The sequence below is a fragment of the Zea mays genome, chromosome 4, assembly GCF_902167145.1.
Source record: "Zea mays cultivar B73 chromosome 4, Zm-B73-REFERENCE-NAM-5.0, whole genome shotgun sequence".
In the NCBI taxonomy this organism is placed as follows: Eukaryota; Viridiplantae; Streptophyta; class Magnoliopsida; order Poales; family Poaceae; genus Zea; species Zea mays.
In genome coordinates this window covers 201,129,208-201,151,306 of record NC_050099.1, presented here as the reverse complement: position 1 = coordinate 201,151,306, position 22,099 = coordinate 201,129,208, and the positions used below count along the sequence as shown (strand labels likewise).

The following is a 22,099-nucleotide window of genomic DNA, read 5'->3' as shown; positions in this document are numbered from 1 at the left end:
GTTGTTTTCTAAATTCTCAAATTTGTAGACTATTTTATCTTTTTCACACGTAATCTCCACGATATTTAGATTTTTTCTGCATATTTTTAGTAAGTTAGGGCTACTTAAAAAACACTATTTTTTTAAATAATTTTACCAACTGAGCTAAGCAAGTTTTTTGTACAGAACAGAGCTCGGCGCCAAGATCTATGACGCCGAGCTCGGTACCACGTCGGCGTCACGATGTCCGTTTGTGCCAACGAGGCACGTACCTCGGCGCCATAGCCTATGGCGCCGAGCTGTGTTACCTCGGCGTCACAGGCTACGGCGCCGAGTAAAGGGTCCAAAAATGACATTAAAATTTTCTAGGGTTTAAATGTGAATTTTTTTCCGATGAAGGACCAAAATGCAAAAAATTCCGCTCGCTCGCCAGCTCTCGGTGTTGTCCAATCGAAAGCGGGTAAAGATCCCGCCACTGTTCATGTGCGTTCAGGTGTCCTGCCTACGGGACAACAGCTAATCTGTCAGCTCCGAAAGATGCAAGTTTCCCAGTGGCACCTGAATTGTAACCACGCTGAAGTGAAGTGCTGAACAGCGGCAAGAGTCACCGAGGACCAGAGTAGCTTAGCCGTGCTGCCAAGTGGCGGATGGGGTTGGGGCTCCAGCCCCCTTACGGCCATAAAAACTTTATGAGAGGGAGAGATAGAGTGTAGAGGAAAATAGAGAAGAAAGGAGAAGAGAGAAAAATAAGCGTCTATCAGTTCACAGACCCCTATATTCATAGAACTCATTTGGAGAAAAAAAGGTGGATGTTAGAAGAGAAGAAAAGAGAAGAGAAATAAGCTTGTGTTGCCTCTACCAATTGTCAATGGGAAACCAGCTCCACCTTTAACTCATTTCTGGATCTACCACTGCGTGTAGCACATCGTCTCCTAACTGGACTGTCCCACCCCACCAATCTCAAATTCTTAATCGCCGTGCATGTAATGGCAATAACTATCTAGTTTACGTTCTGGCAATCCTTCCAACTGAGGGCTTGTTCGTTTTGCTCTCAATCCATGTGGATTGGGTGGGATTGGATGAGTTTCAATCTCAAACAAGTCAAAATCTTTTACAATTTTTTCCAATCCCATCCAATCCATATGGGATAGGAATAACCGAACAAGCCCTGAGGTGGCGTTTGGTTTGTAGCCATGGAGGGGTGACATCAACGAAACCGGATGGTACCGTGAATTCATTCAGCGTAAACGAAAACATACTTTGTTTGGTTCATGTCACTAACAAAATCAAATAGCTTCCAGAACAAAAGAAGAAAAAATGGAACTCCCTCCGTTCTTTTTTATTTGCTACGGTTTAGTTCAAAAATAAAAAAATAGCGAACGACAAATATTCGAGAACGGACGTAGTATACAAATGCTCGGCGGGCAGCACAAGGTCCAACTCATCACCTTCCCAGTTTCTTTCAGCTTATAAGATGCAGCAGCGTGATCCGATCACGGAGCCGGAGGAGCACTAAGAAAAATATATGTCATGTATCCGATTGATTACGTTGTATCCGATTACAGGTAACCAGCACTCTCAGCATCGCCCAGGTGACGTGCGTCAAGAAGCAGGCGTCGTCGTCGGACGTGGCTGGGCTGGAGTTGGGCCGCCGCATCAGGAAGCCCAATGCCAAGTTCCTAGGAGAGGACTGGGTGGCATAATGGGCCGTCGAGCCTTGTAATAGTTGATACTTAAATACTGTGAACAGGCACTGTGACGATTTTAGGCAGAGAAATATATCGAACAACTACTTCCCCTCCCTATCAGATCTCCTTCTTCCTCTAGAATCTCCCTTCTCCTACTCTCGTCATTCCTAGATTATGTTGCTTGGAGCGGACGCTCACAAATTGATATCGGAGACACTGATCTAAGCGCTAGCACACACCTACTACACGCGTCGCGCGAAGGAATCCGGATCCATGGAGCCCAACCTGAAGATGGCGATCGAGGAACAATCCAAGCTTCTTCGCGACATCTGTGACCACCTCTTTGCTCAGGAGACGCGTTGGTGCACGCTCGAGACAACCGTCGCGTGGAACACCGCGTCACCGCAACATCTGGAAGCCAACATCGCCATCGAGAGTCTGACATCGATCCACGTGGAACTCGACGCCCAGGTCACCGCAGCGATCGAGCGCCTCGATGAAGTCGAGGCCGCTTTCGTAATGCGCCTCGGTGCCCTCGTGTCGGCTTACGCGGCCTTCGAGTCGTGGCGGCCCGACGTGGAGGCTTCGGTCGACGAGATCCACACCTCCGTGCATCTTCTGCGTGACGAGGTGTCCAAGTGGGCTGCCCAAGCGCCGCCGCCACAGCTCGATACCGCCGCGGGTATTCTCGGCCCGTACCAGTCGGTGGCGGAGCGCTCGCCTGCTGCCGCGTACAACACCGACAGCCCAGATGGGAATTGCTTCGACAAAAATCGCTGGGGGCATGGTTTTGGGCATCTCCTTGCCCAAAACCATCTCCCGATCAATGGTACGCCCGATTTCATGTTTCACCCTCCACTTTCTCATCTGGATCCACATGAGTATCATGATCCTAGGCCACCAAGGGCAAGGTTAGAGTTGGAGTTGGGAAAATTACCACTCCTTAACTTTCCTAGTTTCGATGGCGAGAACCCAAAACTTTGGCAGAAACATTATGAAGATTATTTTGCCATGTATGGAATGAGTCATAGGGTGTGGATCAAAGTTGCTACAATGAGTTTTTTAGGTGCAGCTGCCTGTTGGTTGCAATCTGTTAAACAAAAATTAGTGTACATGTCATGGTATGTGTTTTGTCACCTACTGTGTGAGCGTTTTGGCAAGGATCAACATGCCCATCTAGCGCATCAACTGTTTCATATTACACAAAAGGGGTCTGTAGCAGAATATGTTGATTAGTTTGCTTAATTAGTAGACCAATTGAATAGCTACCAACCCATTTTTATCCTCTTTACTATACTATGCGCTTCCTAGATGGTCTTCGTCATGATGTCAAATCTATGGTTATGATTCAACTCTTGAAATACTTGGATACTGTGTTTGTTCTTGCTCAACTACAGGAGGAGATTGTGGAGGCATCAAGAATTCGGGAGTACAAGAAATTTGATTCCAGTACAGCCAGCAAGACTCCATCTCGTGGTCCTTTTCCGCTACCTCCACCGCCCAAGTCTGCTCCTGGCAAGCTAGTGGACTCTAAAGCCCTAGAACATCTTGATGCACCAGTTATGGCGGATTGTCTCTACTCCGTCTATGCTTTTTGTAAGGCCTAGGGCCTCTGCTACAAATGTGGATTGTCATATTTCCGAGGCCATCAATGTCCGGATACTGTTCCGCTTCACTTGGTAGAAGAATTATGGCATCAGTTTCAACCTCCATCTAAAGATAATCAATCAGTGTTGGGGATCAAAGCCGAGCTCAGGGTGCTCCATCTATGTCAGTCGGTTGTAACCACTGGAGCAAACCTGAAAACCATGAGATTTGTCAGCTAGCTAGCAAGATTTTCATTGCTCATTTTTATTAGAATCGGGTGGTTCAGTTTCCTTTGTCAGCTCCACCATAACAAGGCACTGTCCAAATATTGTTCCACTCTCGACTCCTTTATGGATCCAAGTAGCGAATGGTGCTAGTGTGTCTTGTGTTTCAGAGGTGCTCACAGCTGATTAGTCTATTCAAGGATACCATTTCACCTCTGACCTCAAGATATTGGATCTCCCAACCTATGATATGATTGTGGGGATGGATTGGTTGTCTACACATAGTCCTATGGTCGTGCATTGGGCAGATAAGTGGCTATCTCTATCAACTAGTGGCATTTCAGTTAAGCTTTTTGGCGTGCAGGCATCACAAACACACGGTGCTCTGGTGTAGCTATGTAGCCTGGATACCTTGCCCGCATCTGAACAAGAACTAGTCAAAGAGCTTCCCACAGATCTTCAACTGTTATTGGACAAGTACTCATCAGTGTTTTAGTTACCTACTAGTCTTCCTCCTGTCAGGGACTGTGATCACCAGATCCCTCTGCTACCCGGAGCTAATCCTATGCAAATGTGTCCGTATAGATATGCTCCTTCTTTCAAATCTGAGATTGAGAAATAGGTGAATGAGATGTTGGATTCTGACATAATCCAGCATAGCAAAAGTCCCTTCGCATCATCGGTAATTTTGGTAAAAAAGAAGGATGGGACTCATCGGTTTTGTGTGGATTATCGCCATCTAAATGCCATCATGGCTAAGGCCAAGTTTCATGTACCCATAATTGATGAGTTTCTTGATGAACTCCATGGGGCAGCATGGTTCTCCACTTTGGATCTCCGCGCTAGGTTTCATCAGATCAGAATGGCACCTCCTGATCTGTACAAAACAACGTTCCAAACGTACCATGGGCATTTTGAGTTTCGTTTTATGGCATTTGGTCTCACGGGGGCACTGGCTACATTTCAAGGAGCAATGAACTGCACCCTGAAGCCATTATTGCGGCAGCGCGCCCTGGTATTCTTTGATGACATCCTGATATACACTGACACTTGGAAACATCATCTAAAACATTTGGAACATGTGTTGCAGTTATTGCTTCAAGACCACTGGCAAGTCAAGCTTACTAAGTGCACATTTGCAAAACAAGAAATAGCTTACTTGGACCATATTATTAGTAAAGTTGGCGTGGCCACTGGTCCGGCCAAAGTGGAGGCAGTTGTATCCTGGCCTACACCAACTAACTCTAAGGAGTTGCGAGGTTTTCTTGGGTTGACAGGTTATTACCGCAAATTCGTTCAAAACTTCGGTGTCATTGCCAAGCCCCTTACTGCTCTCCTGAAGAAGCATGTTGTGTTTTTTTATGAACATCGGATCATGCTACTGCTTTTGCCTTGTTGAAATCAGCCTTTGTCTTCAGCACCCGTGTTGGGCCTCCTAGATTTTACCAAACAATTTGCCATTGAAACAAATGCTTCTAGAGCAGGTGTGGGGGCAGTCCTGCTACAAAACAACCATCCTCTCGCTTACGTAAGCAAGCCTTTGGGTGTCAAGAATATGGGTCTTTCTGCTTATGAAAAGGAGAACCTCGCCATCTTGCTTGCAGTGAATCACTGGAGATCATACTTGCAGCATGGAACATTCCTCATCTTCACGAATCAGTGAAGCTTAACTCATCTCAATGAACAGCGTCTGAAGACTCCTTGGCAGTAGTGTGTCTTCACTAAATTGTTGGGACTCCAATACCAGGTGGTATACAAGCAGGGATCGGCCAACAGGGCTGTGGATGCCCTCTCTCGGTGTCCTCATTCGCCTCTTTCACTCAATGCAATATCAGTGGGCACTCTTCAATGGCTATCGAATGTGGTGGTAGGATATCATCAAGATTCTCACGCCTTAAACTGTTGGCAGATCTGTCTAATTCCTCTACAACAGATGGTCCTTACAAGTTGTAGGAAGGCATTATTCGGTACAAAGGCCGCATTTGGATTGTCCACAATCCCACACTACAACAACAGATAATCTTCTCATTGCACGACAGTTCGGTTGGCCACTCTGGTTTTCCAGTAACGTACAGTCGCCTGAAACATCTGTTTGCCTAGCCAGCAATGAAGTATGTTGTCCGACAATACGTCTACTCCTGTGACATCTGCTCGCGTGCCAAATCGGATAGATCTCAGTACCCTAGGTTGTTACAGCTGTTGCAAGTTCCTTCACATGCTTGGCAGGTGTTGTCTTTGGATTTCATCGAAGGCCTCCCCAAATCTGGCAAGTTTGACTGCATTGTCATCGTGGTGGATAAATTTTCGAAATTTGCCCATTTCATTGTCCTCGCTCATCCTTTTACTGCCTACAAGATAGCTCAGGTGTTCTTGGACAGTATCTACCGCTTACATGGTATGCACTCGGCTATTATCTCGGATCGCGATCGGATATTCACAAGTGCCTTTTGGCAAGGCTTGTTCAAGCTTTCAGGAACTGAGTTACGCATGAGCACATCTTACCATTCGCAAACAGATGGCCAGATGGCCAGACAGAGCGAGTAAATCAATGCCTTGAAACCTTCTTGCGTTGTTTTGTCAGTTCTCAACCGAGCCAATGGAGCAAGTGGCTGCCTCTTGCAGAGTATTGGTACAACTCCTCATTCAATTCCTCCTTGGGTAAATCTCCGTTTGAGGTGTTGTATGGCTATCATCCACACCACCTGGGTATATCTACAGTAGATGCAATTCCCTTGTCAGACTTGCAATCATGGTTATAGCAGAGGGAGCTTATGACCCATGATGTCCGTCATCATCTGCTATGTGCACAGCAACGTATGAAGCCTCAAGCGGACAAACGCCTATCGGAACGTGTCTTTGCTGTCGGCGACATGGTGTATCTTAAGCTTCAGCCTTATATCCAGAATTCAGTGGCTACTCGCGCCAACCATAAGCTCTCCTACATATATTTTGGTCCTTACAAGGTACTCCAACGTGTCGGCAGTGTGGCATACAGGCTGCAGTTACCATCATCTCCGTCAATCCATCCCGTATTCCATGTGTCCCAGCTGAAGCCCAGTGTCAAATCTTCTATTCTGGTCAGCACTTCTTTACCTTATACATGTGCTCGACCGACGATCCTTTTCTTGGGGCGGCCACAACGTCGACCAATAAGTTCGAGTGCGCTGGTCTGGTTATGATGCTGCCCTTGATACTTGGGAGGACGAGGCTGCTCTGCGCCAGCGTTTTCCTTCGGCAGCCGCTTGGGGACAAACGCCTTCTTATGGAGGGGGATTGTCAGCATCGCTAGGTACCGTGCGTCGAGAAGCAGGCGTCGTCGTCGGACATGGCTGGGTTGGAGTTGGGTCGTCGCATCAGGAATCCCAATGCCAAGTTTCTAGGAGAGGACTAGGTGGCATAATAGGCCGTCCAACCTTGTAATAGTTGATACTTAAATACTATGAACAGGCAGGCACCGTAACGATTTCAGGCTGAGAAATATATCGAACAACTACTTCAATTCCCCTCCCTATCTGATCTCCTTCTTCCTCTAGAATCTCCCAGATTTTGTTGCTCGGAGCAGACGCTCACAGGCACCAAACAAAATCTAACGGAAAAACACTTGCAGCTGAAATCAGCTGAACTAAAATTTTGTTGCTTGCTTGCTTTATGTGCGTCGCGTAGCAGTGAGGTCAGTACGAGACAGCTGAGGCAAGGGAAATGTAGGCTGTAGCTGCAGGCTGGCCGTAGCATGAACGGGGGCTGCACTTGCAGTCCCATTCCCTTCCCTTCTCTTCCCTTGCGCGGAGACGAGAGGAGGACAAGTTGGTTGTTTTGTCCGTGTGCGTGCGTGCGTGCGTGGCCTGCTTTGGCCGCACGCGACGCCGACGGTCGACGAGAGCGACCGAAACAGCCGCCGTCGGTACGGTCTCGTCCGACTCGGGCGTCAGGAACAGCTGACACCCACCGCCTTCTGTTCAGCGCAGCGCCGGGGATCGGAGAACGGCCGGTGGGTGCGGTGTCGCCGTGCTGCGGCTGAGGTGAGGACCGCGACCACATACCTCGCCGGCGGGGTCGGGGTCGGGGTCAGAGGGCGTGGGTGGGTTACGCGGTCCCTTTCTTTCCGATCAGGTCCGCGCGCGCTGCCAATGCGATCCGATCCTGTGGACGTCTAGGCTAGCTCCCACGGATTCCCACGCCCGCCCGCGCGCGCTGTCGGTGGCGTGGCGTCCCGGGGGCCGGGGCCTTGGCCTTTGCACTTCACGGGGACTCTGGATGCGACCAAAGACTGGCAGGTGGGGCCCCGTACGCGACACCGAATCCAAGAGCGGCATCGAGCACTTGGGAGTTGGGATGCTAATCCATGGGCTCCAACGACGTACCCGGCCGCCGGAGTAGTAATGATTGAATGGATAATCCAGCTGTTGTAGTTTGCAAGCCATGATTCAAAAAAAAAAAAAACGCATAGATGAGCACTGCAGATCGATGACGAGGATGAATCCATCATATATACGCTCACGGCTCACCAGGAACCGACACTTGCCGCCCCGCCGTGGCAGCCGCCTGCACACCCCAACCGACGTGAAGGGTGCAGCACGCACGCACGCACGGACACGCTGACCGACGCAGTGGTCCGGTGTGCACACGAAGCAAGCAAGCAGCTCGTCCCATCCGCAGGGCAAAAGAAAAGTAAAAAGAAAAAAGAAAGCCTGAAGCGGAACCGGGCAGTAGGAGAAGCGGGGACCTGGATCGGGTTCGGGGAGGGAACGGGCGGACGGACGGACGGCTGGGGTTCCGGCTCCGGCAGTCCTGCTCGGAGCTTGCTTGGAGGCGAAGGCCGGCAACGAGAGCGAGGAGACGAGACGAGACCGACCCCGGCGTCCCGAGCAAGGCTTGCAGGTCGAGGCCACCAACCACGGCCGGGGCCGGCCACGCGCGCACCTGTCGCAACCACCCACCTCACCCAACGCGCGCGTCGACCGGGAGGGCCAGGGGACGCCGCACCGGCACGGCGGCACCCCGCGTCGTCGATCTGCTCTGCTCCTTCTCACGGCGCCACGCCGCCACCGGACCCGGTTGGACGGCAATACAACGCCATCAGTGTCAGTGATCAGTCAGTCCATCGGAGTTCTTTTCAGCGTCCAGTTGTACAGTGCGGGCGCCGCAGTACAGTACAGCTACAGCACCCCACACCCGGTCCATTGCATTGCATTTCATCGCGAGGAGGCGCCCCGAACTGTGGATGGCTAGCTTGCTTCGCTAGCTAGCTTCCCCAGTATAAATATTCTGGTGCGGGCAGCTCCGGTCTGCCCCTTAGTTGTATCCTCTCCTCCTCCTTGGACCTCCCATCTTCCTTCCTCTTCGTTCGTTTCTCCAACCGAAGCTTACCGGCATTCGCTCCTGGTTTTCCGGCCAAGAACCGATTTTTTTCCGGTTCCGGCGTAGCAGCAGGCAGCTAGCTTGCCACCAGCTGATTCATTGCCTCTACTAGTGTTTTTCCTGAGCTCGGTGGGGTGATCGGTCGATCGGCCGCCGCTCGAGACACGTACGTACGTACGTACCCGATCGAGGGTCGCTCCAAGATGATGATGAGCGGGAACCGGAAGCAGAGGGTGGCATTGTCGCCGGTGAAGGAGGCCGCCGCGGTGCCCAAGGAGGAGGTGTGGGAGGTCCGGCCCGGCGGGATGCTGGTGCAGAAGCGGAGCCCCGACGCGGACCCGCCGCCTGTGCCCACCATCCGCGTCAAGGTCAAGTTCAACGGCGTCTACCACGAGATCTACATCAATTCCCAGGCATCCTTCGGTAATGCCGCCGCCGCTGGCGCCACTATCTATCTATCTATCTATCTATCTATCTATCTATCTACGCGATACATACTGAATGGAGAGCGGGTGATGTCATGAACGAACGAACGCAGGCGAGCTGAAGAAGCTGGTGTCGGAGAAGACGGGCCTGCACCCGGACGACCAGAAGGTGGTGTACAAGGACAAGGAGAGGGACTCCAAGGCGTTCCTGGACATGGCCGGCGTCAAGGACCGGTCCAAGATGGTGATGCTGGAGGACCCCGCCGCCAAGGCCAAGCGCCTCCTGGAGGAGCGCCGGACCAGCAAGGCCGAGCGCGCCGCCAAGGCCATCGCCCGCGTCGCCCTCGACGTCGACAAGCTCGCCACCAAGGTGCGTGTTCATCCGTCCGTCGTCGCCACCAGATCGACCAGCAGGCCGCGTTGGCTGATGGGTCGGTTGGTCACTCTGTCTGGTCTGTCTCTCGATCGGCAGGTGTCGGCGCTGGAGACGGTCGCGAGCAAGGGCGGCAAGGTCGTGGACGCGGACGTGGCGACGCTGACGGAGGCGCTGATGCGCGAGCTGGTGGAGCTGGACTCCATCGCCGCCGACGGGGACGCCAAGGCGCAGCGGCGGGCGCAGGAGAGGCGTGTGCAGAGGCACGTGGAGACGCTGGACGCCATCCGCGCCAAGAACAAGGCGGCGGCGCCCAGCAGCAACAGGACACGGCGGCCAGCGCACCTCCCGCCGCGCCCGCAGAACCAGCAGCGGCGGCAGTTCCAGCCGCCGGCGCCCACCACGGCGACGGCGCCGGCGCCGCAGACCCAGACGGCGGCGAGCTGGGACTCGTTCGACCTCCTGTCGTCGGTGCCGCCGTCGACGTCGGCGGCGGCCCCAGTGACGAGCACCACCACGCCGTCCCCGCGGTTGGAGTGGGAGCTCTTCTAGAGGGCTCCAGGCGCCAGCCTGCCTGTCTGGGCCGTGGGCCCCTGGCCCCCTCTCCTCCCGCCACATGTGTGCTTGTCCATCGGCTCGGCTCGGCTGGGCCGGTACCTTGGCCATGGTGTGCATGTTTGTCAATCGCCATTCTTTGCTTTCCCGTCCCTTTTGTTCTTTCGTTCTTTCTTTTTTTTCCTCATGTCCTTTTTATTAAGTATATTGTGCATGATCTCCATGCATCCACTAAAAAAGGGGCAACAACTGCAGTAGCTAGCTAGTAGTAGTGAACACAACAGAAGCGTGCGTCCATGGTGTCTGTCGTCGTCTGCAAATAAGTGGTGTGGCCTTGTTGCAACCGTACCGATGATGATGAAGGATTTTTTTTTTTGGCCATGACCGTCCGTCCATAATACGTGTATGTATAGTAGTTGCAGAAAGTCGATCAGTCAGTGTATATATAGTGTACATGAATCAAACAAACAAAGCTCTCAACACACGCGTCTCTGGCCTGGCCTGGCTGGCTCTCATATGTGTTCAAAGTCGCTCGTCACGTTTTGGCTTTGCTTCCAGCTGTGTGGGCATCTCGCATCTGGCAGGGCCGTTAGGCTATCCGCACTCATTCTACTCTAAATTTCTACTCTAAAAGAAATATTCTATCCTCATCATCAAGATTCTCTACCCTATATCATAATCTACTGCAGTCATATTTACTCCATACATCAACTCTATACCAATCACCACATATATTATATATCTTTTTTTTTGTCCCCTACTGCCACACCGGCTGATGGCGCTCGGCACCGTACCTGCTGCATGGACGTGTGGACTGATAGAGTAAAAAAGCATCGACGCTGTAAATAGCGTTTTGTTTGCCCCCCATAAGTTTACAGCTACCTATAGAGTACTCCACTGCAGTAAAATTTTACTCTATACCTAGCCTTATATTGGTGGCGTCTTCTTTACAGTATATCACTGCGGGTAGCCTTAGTGTTAGCGGTTTGGACGAACTCGCCGGCATATATGCATAAAACTACTACGCGCGTCGTACGGACGCATGCATATGGTGATCTGCAGTCGTAGTACGTACATGCGCTGAAAAAGGATTCCTCCGTGTGCTGATTGGACGGACGTGTAGTATGGAAGAAGCAGCTCGGCTCGATCTCCGTTGTGTCGGCGGGCGTGGCAGCTTGGCTAGCTGTAGCAGTGGTTGTGGTTCAGATTTCAGGCCGGAGGGTAGGTGAGCTGAGGAGACAGAGCAGCAAGCGAAAACGTGTTTGCTACTACTTAGTACTTACCAGTTTACTAGTATTATGAATGGCAAGTTGGCAACGAGAGATGCCAAGTCTCAGTCCCGGGTCTGGGGTCTGGGGTGTGGTGGTGGTGCCGACGACGAGGCGAGACGAGACGACAGCGGAGCGCAAGAGGGGGGCTGTGGCCGGGACTTGGATAATATATGGAAGCTTCCGCTCACGCCCAGCGCGCGCATGCATAAATCGACCTGCGCGTGCTTTTCGGTGCCGCTAGCTGCGGCGTCGCCATCGGCCGTCAGGATCGGGCCGCCGTGATCCACACAATTAGCTGCACGGCGGCGACGCTACGTATCTTCCCCTGCATATACTCCTTGGATTAGTACTACAGTACTACTGTACTAGTAGTGTACTGCTGCTGGCCGGCTGTTAATCAGCTCGTGTGTCAGTGTGTGTTTAACGACGACGGGTTGATAAATGAATAATGTACAACATGATTAAGTTGGTACCAGGCCCAGTGCATGAAAGGGACGGCCGATCCAACGGAGCAGCTCGCCCGGCCCCTGCTGCTGGCTGCTAGCTTCTTCTTCCTTAGCACACTGCACACCTGCTAGCGCTGTGCGACGAACGTGAACGTGAAAGGAACGGAGCAGCTCGCGCAGGCCAGTCTTGCTCCATCGCCGTCGAGGCTAGCTCTTCGTTCGAGACGACACGCGCGTTTTTGAGTCAGCGGTCCAAGGCAAGGCAAACGTTTCCGCTCCTGGAAACCAAACAACTGGGCACGCGCGTTGGGGTCCGGTCCGGGGCCGGGAGAGCAGATGCAGATGCAGATGCACCCACCAACTGTTTCTTTTGTTTATATATATATATCCAGCCTTGCGCATCGGATCCACGCAGGTGGGGCAATATTCTGCTGATCTGCTCCTCGTTCCGGAATCTGGGGGACGCTGTCCCGTTCGTCGGATCCAGTGCGCAGTGGCATCCATCCACGTGGATGCGCGCGGGTTAGACGCAAATAAAGCAACCCGCTACGACAGAAATATCATGCCGGCCCATATAATTAATGGTTCGGGCTCTATCACTCCTTCTCCCGTGTTTGAAAGTTCAATCTTCTTATCACATAAAATGTTTAAATACCAATTGCGAGTATTAAATAAAGTCTTGTTATAAAACTAATCACACAGACATGAAAGACTAAACGGCGAGACGAATATACTAAATCTGTACTTAGAACAGGGTGGCGAGGTCAACGGCTACTTAGGAGTCTGTTAGGATTCAACAGAAATAGATATATACATACATACATAAGTGGTAGCTTCTTCGAGGGTTCTCTTCACAACGCCAAGAGGTAGGCGAAGACGGCCGCCTAGAGGGTGAAGCAGGGCGTGAAGTGCTGAGGCTAGAGGCCGAGCTCCTCCAGCAGCAGCACAAAGAAGGACGAAATCGACAACGCCAACCCGCAGGGGAAGTTGGAGACGAAGAGCACGAACTCCCCGGCGACGAGATCGCCGACGGGAGAGGCACGGACACGGATCCTTCCGGCGAACGCTGGCGCACCCCATCCGAGCAGGTTGCGCACCAAGTTGAGTGCCACCTCGGACTGGAAGCACTCGGAAGGGTCTAGCAAGGCCATGGCAGCTACAACGGCAGAAGAGCGCGGAGAGCTCGATGACGAAAGGGAGCAGCAGGCGAAAAGAATGACTGCCGCACTCGGGGGAATCCCTTTTTAAGGAGGACTCTCCCATTCACGCCCCAAGACACCGCAGAAAATCTCGCCCGATGCGCACCAAGGCGACCCAGCCTCTGACACGGGGGCCCAGGCCCACGAGTCATACTCCTTGGGCATCGGCCTCCGTGTGCGAAGAAGGCGAACCGCCACGCGAGGAGCGAACCGCCGCGCTTCTTCATCTCCGCCGAAAGCAGCGACCCAGCCTCTGACACGGGGGCCCAGGTCCATGACTCATACTCCTTGAGCGTTGGCCTCCATGTGCGAAGAAGGCGAACCGCCACGCGAGGAGCGAACCGCCGCGCCTCTTCATCTCCGCCGAAAGCAGCGACCCAGCCTCTGACACGGGGGCCCGGGTCCACGAGTCATACTCCTTGGGCGTCGGCCTCCGTGTGCCAAGAAGGCGAACCGCCACGCGAGGAGCGCACCGCCGCGCCTCTTCATCTCCACCAAAAGCAGCGGCCTAGCCTCCGACACGGGGGCCCGGGCCCACGAGTCATACTCCTTGGGCGTCGGTCTCCGGGTACGAAGAAGGCGAACCGCCGCGTGAGGAGAGGGCCGCCGCCTGCGGTAGTGCGCCTCTTCACCTCCGCCAAAACCAACGGCTCAGTCTCTGACACGGGGGCTCGGGCCCACGAGCCATCCTCCTTGGGCACTGGTTCCTGGGTGCAGAGAAGTCGAACCGCCGCTCGCGCCAGTGCCACGCCTCCTCGGGGCCACCATAGAGGACAGAGAAGGTGAAATTTCAAAACCAATGCAGCGGTATTGAGGTACCCCGCGCGTGACCCGGCGAAAACATCAAGTGCGGAGGCCACGGGTCAGTCAGCCACGGGGACAGACGTGGTAGTTGGCGTGACCGAGGGCGGGCTGGCAGTGATTATGTCAGCAAGCGCACGGAAGCAGCGCGCCAATCAAGCTTTGGCCCCACCTACAGGCTCGTATCCTCCCCTGAGGTGGGCCCGGGGGCCACTATCGGTACCCTGAAACAGGGGTACCCCTTACTACAGTGAGAAGGCACGGTGCCCACGCGGCTATCTCTAGTCGCGTGGTAAACAGCACCCGACCCCACCACGTGGACGGCTCCGGGGCCGCCACATGGCCGGAAAAGATGATACACTCCAAGGTATCAACGATGGGTCCGGATCCCCATGAGAAAGTGTCGGATTCCTGCATATACGGACCGGACCTCCAGGCAGGGTCCAGGACCTCCGCGGGTACAGACCGGACCCCTGGGACGGGTCCCCGACCTCTCTGTATGGGGTCCGAGCCACTCTCAGCAGGGTCCCGGGATTTTGGGACAAAGAATACCCAGGCCTTAATCAAGGCCACGCGGGGGTCCGGAGCCGACACGTGTCCGGACCATACCATGTACGCTTCTGCTCCCTGCCCAGGCGGAGACCCGATGCTGCCACGTGGCCTACTGCCCGTGACGTGAGCCAGCGGGCGGAGCCTGACATAAGGCCTCTGGGCCGCGCGGCGCTGCATTTATTGTGGATAGGGCGTGTCGCCTGTCTATTCCACTAGCAGGTGATGTGTCGCCTTGGCATTTAATGAGCCCTGCCACTCCGCTGGCAGACGATGTGTTGCCTCATCATTAAATGTGCCCTGTCCACTCCGCTGACGGATGACGACCAAACCATCTTGCAGGCGGCGTGCCTGTCCATTCCGTTGACAGACAGTACACCTGTGCTGTGGCGTACACTGTACTCATCATGGCTCGCGCGTTACCAAGGAAGCAGCGCAGGATATCAATACTGTATATACTACGAACATGATGGCGCTCAGAGATCTTCTGGGCGGCACAAACATTGGATACTTCTATATGTATTCCCTCCGTTTTGCCCCTAGGCCCACATGTCGGGGCCCAACACCCTTGTACGTGCCCCCCTTGAGCTTTAAAAGGGAGGGCACACGGCGTTACAAGGAGGAGACACTTAGACCCAACTTAGGCTCAAGCTCACTTAGACTCTCAAGCTCTTAAGCTCAATACATCACACAGTGGAGTAGGGTATTACGCTCTGGCGGCCCGAACCACTCTAAATCCTTGTGTGTTCTTGTGTTCTTCTCATTTCCACCTAACAGGCAAAACGCTTAGGCCCCTCCTCATCTTAGGATTTAGGGCGGGTGCATTCCGCCACCCGGCCAGAGATTTCCTCTCTGACACCATTGATTTTTTATAATGCTTACGTGGATTATTTTGGCCGACGGGAGTAATCCTGATTCCTTTTGTGCTTACATTCCTTTGATTTTGTTTTTAGTGTAATAAACTCACCTCTCATACTTGTCAAGCCTGTCAACTTGGCAAACATGATAGGTTACCTTTTCAATCCTCGAATTCAGTTTTTTTTCTTCCCCTTTCAATTACAACATGCCGATGTTCGGACTTTTCCTGTTCTGAGTCATTCTGGATGCCAGTATCACCTTGTAATTTTGGATGACTTCACACATCATGCTTGGACATTCCCTATGTGTCAGAAATCTGAGGCGTTCCTTAAACGTGCCTTTTCTTCCTATGTCACCACACAACATCTTCTCCACGTTCTTGCGTTTCAGACAAACAATGGCAAGGAATTCGGTAATTCTTCTCTACGCTCGTTATTTTCGAAGGCGGCATTCATTTGTGCCTTTCCTGTCCATATATTTCCACTCAAAATGGAAAAACCGAATGCATTCTACAGACTCTTAACAACTCACCATGCTTTTGCATTCTTGTGCTCCTTTGACCTTTTGGGTTGAGGCTCTTAACACGACCACTTATTTGCTTAATCGGTGGCCGTGTCGTGATACTGGTACCACCACGCCATTCGAGCTGCGGTATTTGGCATTCCTCCATCATATGAGCATCTATGTGTTTTTGGCTGCTTGTGCTTTCCAAATCTAACAACGACCTCAGTCCACAAGCTCTGTGCATGCGCTGGACCGTGTGTTTTCATCGGTTACCCAACCGACCACAAAGGGTACTGTTGCTTCAATTTGGCCACACAAGGTTATCACCTGACGACATGTTGTGTTCGATGAAACATAATTTCCATTTATTGTGGTTCTAACATTGTCTCCTACCCCTCCATCGTCGACATTGTCGTCCCCGCAACGTGTTCTGCATGAGTCATCCCTGGAGGATTTTGATGAACCTCTCCCGCAAGGTCGACGCCAGGACCCACTAGTTCCTCTTTCTACAGGTTTGGTGCCTCACCATGACTGGTCACCACCGACTACTGCTGAGTGTTGAGACAATGTCTGCTTCTCGGCCTCTTGTTGTGCCTTGGCCTGTTTATGCCACACCACCGCCTGCTGTGTCAACTCCTTGGGGAACTCCATTGTCATGTTCTCAAGGCTACGGTGACCACTAGTAGAAAAAAGCTCTATGCGTGTGGTAGTCTATAATTTTTTTACAGATGATTTTTTGTTATTGAACATCAGTAAAATAAAATTGTACGTTCGACCTAAAGAATCGCTAGTGAAAACATATTTTTAATGACGGTTTACTTAAGAAGAAATCATATTTTCGTTGAGGGTTTATTAAATAAACCGGAATTCCCGCTAGAGCAATGGCGGAGCCACAGCCCGGCGAGCCTGGGCACGTGCCCGGGCTCCGGCTCCGGCGCTCCTCTATTGGCTTCAACGCGAGTGACGCACGATCCCTGCCACCGGCGTCCTCGGTCTTTCCTCTGCACTGCGACCCACACCTCAGCGCCGCCGCCTTAGGCCTTTGAAAAACACCGTCGTGCGGGAACGGGACTGGAGCACCTGCTCCACCGGGCAACGGACGACAGTGCAACGGTGGAGTCCCGCATGACCGGGCTTTACATTTAAAGCTGGCTCTGTCACTGCGCTGGAGCGATTGTTCTGTTTCTGGCTGCTGTGCAAAGTTGTACTTGGGTGGGTAACTTCTACTGCAGGCCGGTCGGCTGCATGCTTCGCCTGATTGGATGACTGTATCCAGACGCGTAGGCTCGGGTGGCCCTGGCTGTCCCGATACGATAGTTTTTGCGTACGAGTGGATGCAACCAAATGACTATAAAATAACTTGTTTTGCATCCGCTCATGCAGCCTGCTTCTCCCTTGTGCAGGCAGTCAAACAGAAGCACAGACAGAGTTAACACATACGGTGGTTCAAGACGAGACGATGCGGGTAACAAACATACGGGCTGTGCTCTGTGAACTGCAGTCAGGCTGTGCATGCAGTGGTCTGGTTTTTGTTGGATCGATCCAGACATCGAGTGGCGCGCAGCAGGCCACAGTGTGCACCTCCCTCGGCTTCCCAGACGGATAATGAGCGTCGATCTCCTTCGTGCTGCCGTTGGTGAAGCCGCTCTTGTTTATGGCACTGTTTGGCAGATAGCAGATCGGTTAGGCAGGCACAGAGGCAGTGTGCGCGGCGCAACCAGCTAGCAGCCTCGTCTAGTGGTCTGCTGCACCTGGACGCGCGACGGCCACCGTAGCACAGCACCTGTTTTCTTACAAATCCTTCCTAGGGCTGGGCATTCGGTTTTTTTTAAAACTTCGGTTCGGTTTTTCGGTTCTAAAAAACTTCGGTTTTCTAGACATTAGAAACCGATCGGTTTTCTTGAAAATGAAAAACCGAGGAGTTCGGTTTCGGTTTTTTACTTCGGTTTTTCGGTAAAACCCAAACACTATACAGGCGTACATAATTAGAAAGCTATCAGGCATACATATAGCTATCAGGACATAATGTAGACAGAATTTAGGAATACATAGTACATCACATAAATAATAATAAGTTCATTCCAACACAGACACAGAGTTGACAGTAAATCAATAAATCAAAGAGGTAATTCTCATAAAAAAAGTTCATTCTAAGTTTCTAACAGCAAATAAACAACAGTACAGGCGTACAACCCCAACCGGCAGCACCAGCACGGCACCAGCTGACTGCTGACCAGCAGATAAACAGGCGTAGTGCAGTACAACACCATCACACGGCAGCACTCCAGGAAGGCAGGAACCGAACCAAGATTATTACACACAGCGGCAACAACAGTAGTCAGTAGATAAACAGCAGTACAGCACCAACACGGCAGCACTGCAGTAGACCAGTAGACAACAATTTCAGTTTGAGTTTGCACTTTGCAGTCAGCTGAGTCCTTGACACTTTGAGAGCACACGCCTGGCAGCCTGCAATCTCCTGCAGTCCTGCTTAACAATATGGCAATATCAATACACTTATACACCATCCAACTATGTGAAATAAATTCCCATACCATTATCAAGATTCAATAGTAGTCCCCTCCTTCGAAATGGTAAGGCCACCAATATCTGTACAGTTGCATTCTCAATAAGTACATAAAATATGTTTGATTAAATATATTCAGAACTAGACAACTAGTTGTATAGTTTGTACCTTCCTCAAGCTTAGCCATTTCTTCGGTATTCTCTTCAACATTAATAATGTTGGATCCACGAATCCAATCATTGGCACAAATCAAGCGCTCGACCATTGTTGGTGTGAGCGAGCTCCTAAAATCATCTAGTGTTCTTCCACCCGAACTAAATGCTGACTCAGATGCTACTGTTGATATCGGAATAGCTAAAAGGTCACGGGCCATGCGAGCAAGTATTGGCAGTCTAGTAGCATTGTCCTTCCACCAATTAAGAATGTCAAAACCACTCTTATCTTCCTCACTGTCCTCAGATAAATACTTATCTAGTTCAGACTTGACAGTAATATTTCCACTCCCATTATTGTTCATTTGTTGAGCAACTATAGACCTCATCAACCGTTTGCTATGTGATGGCTGCTCTTTAGAGTCATTTGGTTGTGGTGTCTTCTCAGCTGGAGCATACATATCTTTGTACTCATCAAACAAGAAACGAAAAGAAGTGTTTACTGTTGTCCATAATTTCTCTCCAACGTCTTCACCAAACATTACCATGGTAGCCAACTTTACATAATTAGAAAGCTTGTACCTTGGATCAATTGCAACACAGAAAAAAACAGCCAAGTTGAGTTTCTCTCCGTACTTCTCCCCCCAATATTTATAATATTTTGCAATCATTCTCTTGCCCATTTCAGCACATAAGTTGTCTTCGCTACGACACCACTCTCGCAATAAAACCAAAACATCAGCAATCTCGTGGAAGTAAGAATGTGAGGTTGGTTTACTTGTGACTGAAACACGAAGGGTAAGTTCATAGAAGTGCTCTAGGAATTCAGCCATTTTTCTTGCCTTTTCCCAATCTGATTTCTCAGGAACACCAAGGCCATTTTCACCTTCTAAATCTAGCCTATAGTATGGATCTTCATCACTATACCTTTCAAATGCCTTTTCATATTGTTGTGCAATATTTAGCATAAGGTATGTTGAATTCCACCTAGTGCAAACATCAAGGGTTAAAAATGCTTTGGTCTGTACTTTTGCTAATTCAACACATTTCTTAAATTTGACTAGCCTAGATGGTCCAGCCTTGACAAACTTAACAGCTGCCCGGACACGACTAATTGATTTGTCTATTTCCTTTAGTCCATCGGTGACTATCAAATTAATAATATGGGCAACACATCTCATGTGCAGGTATTCTCCTCCAGCAATGCAACCTTTTGATTCATTCAAAACCCTCTTCATGTACTTAATTGCATTATTGTTTGCACTAGCATTATCAACTGTTATTGTCAAAACCTTATCAATTCCCCATTCTGCTAGGCAACTCTCTAAGGATTTTCCAATGTCTTCGCCCCTATGTCCTTTTACCAAGAAAAAACCAATGATTTTCTTGTGGAGCTTCCATTGGTTATCAATAAAATGTGCCGTTACACACATGTAATTTTGATTGGTATTAGATGTCCATGTGTCAGTGGTGAGGCTTACGCGCTGACAATGTTCACCTAAAAACTTCTTAAGCTTCTCTTTTTGGACATCATATACTTTCACAACTGCTCTAGTAGCTGTTCTTCTAGAGGGCAAAATGAAACGTGGGCATGCTTTGGCCAAAAATTTTCTAAGCCCAGGACGCTCAGGCAAAACAAAAGGTTGTTCATCTTCAATAATCATTTCAGCAAAACTATTCCTTAGATCATCAGCATCGAATTTCCAAGTTGAAACAGTACCAACACTACTGTTTTCTTGACTAGGTTGCAATTGCAAAGTTCCTTGATTATCAACTACCTTTTTGTTTGGATTCTTTTTGCAGATTTTCAAATGAGATTTCATGGAGGACGTACCATTTATTTTTGGGTCACAGCGAAACAATTTTGGACAATACTTGCACTTGACTCTTTCATCCCCATTATCAAGTTTAACCTTGCTGAAGTGCTCCCATGCATCAGATCTTTGAGCAATAGCTTTCCTTTTCTTGCACTCTCCATCCTTCTCTACATCTACCACCTCAGTGACTTGGTTTGCAACAGTTTCACCAGTGACTTGGTTTGCAACGGTTTCATCAGTGTCCCCCATCTATACATTAATACATGACAAAAAAATCAAAATAAACTGGTAACGGCAAAAAATGGGTGAGAAGAATACATACATTGGAGGAACACTCCGTTCTGGCCGCCGTCGCCGTGTGCTAGAGAAACGCCGCCTCTGTCTTGAATCTTGATGTCGGACGCGCGCTTGAGCTTGACGGTGCCGTGCTGCAGATGCTTGCGTGGCGTGCTGCAGATGCTTGACGGTGCCGGTCTGCCGGACGCGCGCTTGAGCAGTTCAGCAGCTGAAGTGCAGATGCAGAGATCAACTTGAGCTAGACGGCGTGCTGCTGAAGTGCAGATGCAGAGATGCTTGCAGATGCTTGTGGGGCGCGTAGTCCACTTGCCTGGGTGGCTGCTGGTGGTGCCGTGGTGCCGTGGTGGAGAACAGGAGAAGCGCCGTGCGCCCGTGCCGGCGTGCCGCCGTCCGCCGACCGCCGCCGCAGCCCACAGCTTACTGCCTCTAGCGTCTCGGTGTGACGGTGTCTCCTAGGGGCTAGGGTTGGCCCTTGGCCGGTTGCCGTCGATCACTAGTGCAAATAGACAGGCTTCGGTTGGTGGCTTACATGGGCTGTGGAGAGAACAATATTCAGATGGTGGGCTGGCTGCCTGGCTTAGTGGCTTACATGGGCTGTTCGGTTTGCTCGGTAATTCGGTTCGGTACAGTACAAAAACCGATTACAATACCGTGTACCGAACTTCACAGTTTTAAAAACCGAAACCGAACCGAAATACCAAAAAAACCGAAATTTCGGTACGGTTCGGTTCGGTTCGGTACGGTTTTTGGTATATGGTAAAAACGTGCCCCCCTTGAGCTTTAAAAGGGAGGGCACACGGCGTTACAAGGAGGAGACACTTAGACCCAACTTAGGCTCAAGCTCACTTAGACTCTCAAGCTCTTAAGCTCAATACATCACACAGTGGAGTAGGGTATTACGCTCTGGCGGCCCGAACCACTCTAAATCCTTGTGTGTTCTTGTGTTCTTCTCATTTCCACCTAACAGGCAAAACGCTTAGGCCCCTCCTCATCTTAGGATTTAGGGCGGGTGCATTCCGCCACCCGGCCAGAGATTTCCTCTCTGACACCATTGATTTTTTATAATGCTTACGTGGATTATTTTGGCCGACGGGAGTAATCCTGATTCCTTTTGTGCTTACATTCCTTTGATTTTGTTTTTAGTGTAATAAACTCACCTCTCATACTTGTCAAGCCTGTCAACTTGGCAAACATGATAGGTTACCTTTTCAATCCTCGAATTCAGTTTTTTTTCTTCCCCTTTCAATTACAACATGCCGATGTTCGGACTTTTCCTGTTCTGAGTCATTCTGGATGCCAGTATCACCTTGTAATTTTGGATGACTTCACACATCATGCTTGGACATTCCCTATGTGTCAGAAATCTGAGGCGTTCCTTAAACGTGCCTTTTCTTCCTATGTCACCACACAACATCTTCTCCACGTTCTTGCGTTTCAGACAAACAATGGCAAGGAATTCGGTAATTCTTCTCTACGCTCGTTATTTTCG

General features: G+C 50.7%; 2 protein-coding genes across 3 annotated transcripts; both read left to right on the top strand.

Annotated features, from left to right (window-relative positions):
* The first annotated feature begins 1,802 nt into the window (after nucleotides 1-1,802).
* On the top strand, nucleotides 1,803-3,412 carry LOC103654433 (uncharacterized). The gene is made up of 2 exons (NM_001364280.1): nucleotides 1,803-2,496; nucleotides 3,065-3,412. The coding sequence occupies exons 1-2, from the start codon at nucleotides 1,941-1,943 to the stop codon at nucleotides 3,109-3,111; spliced, it is 603 nt and encodes a 200-aa protein (NP_001351209.1). The 5' UTR covers nucleotides 1,803-1,940; the 3' UTR covers nucleotides 3,112-3,412.
* A 4,716-nt stretch (nucleotides 3,413-8,128) lies between these two features.
* Nucleotides 8,129-10,671, top strand: LOC100284440 (protein binding protein). 2 transcript variants are annotated; one of them, NM_001157335.2, is made up of 3 exons: nucleotides 8,782-9,259; nucleotides 9,375-9,631; nucleotides 9,734-10,570. In NM_001157335.2, the coding sequence occupies exons 1-3, from the start codon at nucleotides 9,040-9,042 to the stop codon at nucleotides 10,184-10,186; spliced, it is 930 nt and encodes a 309-aa protein (NP_001150807.2). In that variant the 5' UTR covers nucleotides 8,782-9,039; the 3' UTR covers nucleotides 10,187-10,570. The 2 variants fall into 2 exon arrangements, with proteins under 2 accessions (XP_035822838.1, NP_001150807.2); XM_035966945.1 differs by having other exon boundaries at nucleotides 8,129-9,259; nucleotides 9,375-10,671.
* The last annotated feature ends 11,428 nt before the right edge of the window (nucleotides 10,672-22,099 follow it).

Bases quoted from the DNA above. Each gene is read 5' to 3' on its own strand.
- LOC100284440 (XM_035966945.1), top strand. From the start codon at position 9,040: ATGATGATGAGCGGGAACCGGAAGCAGAGGGTGGCATTGTCGCCGGTG. The intron at 9,260-9,374 runs GTAATGCCGCCG...GAACGAACGCAG, and splicing joins CAATTCCCAGGCATCCTTCG to GCGAGCTGAAGAAGCTGGTG.
- LOC103654433 (NM_001364280.1), top strand. From the start codon at position 1,941: ATGGAGCCCAACCTGAAGATGGCGATCGAGGAACAATCCAAGCTTCTT. The intron at 2,497-3,064 runs GTACGCCCGATT...GCTCAACTACAG, and splicing joins AAACCATCTCCCGATCAATG to GAGGAGATTGTGGAGGCATC.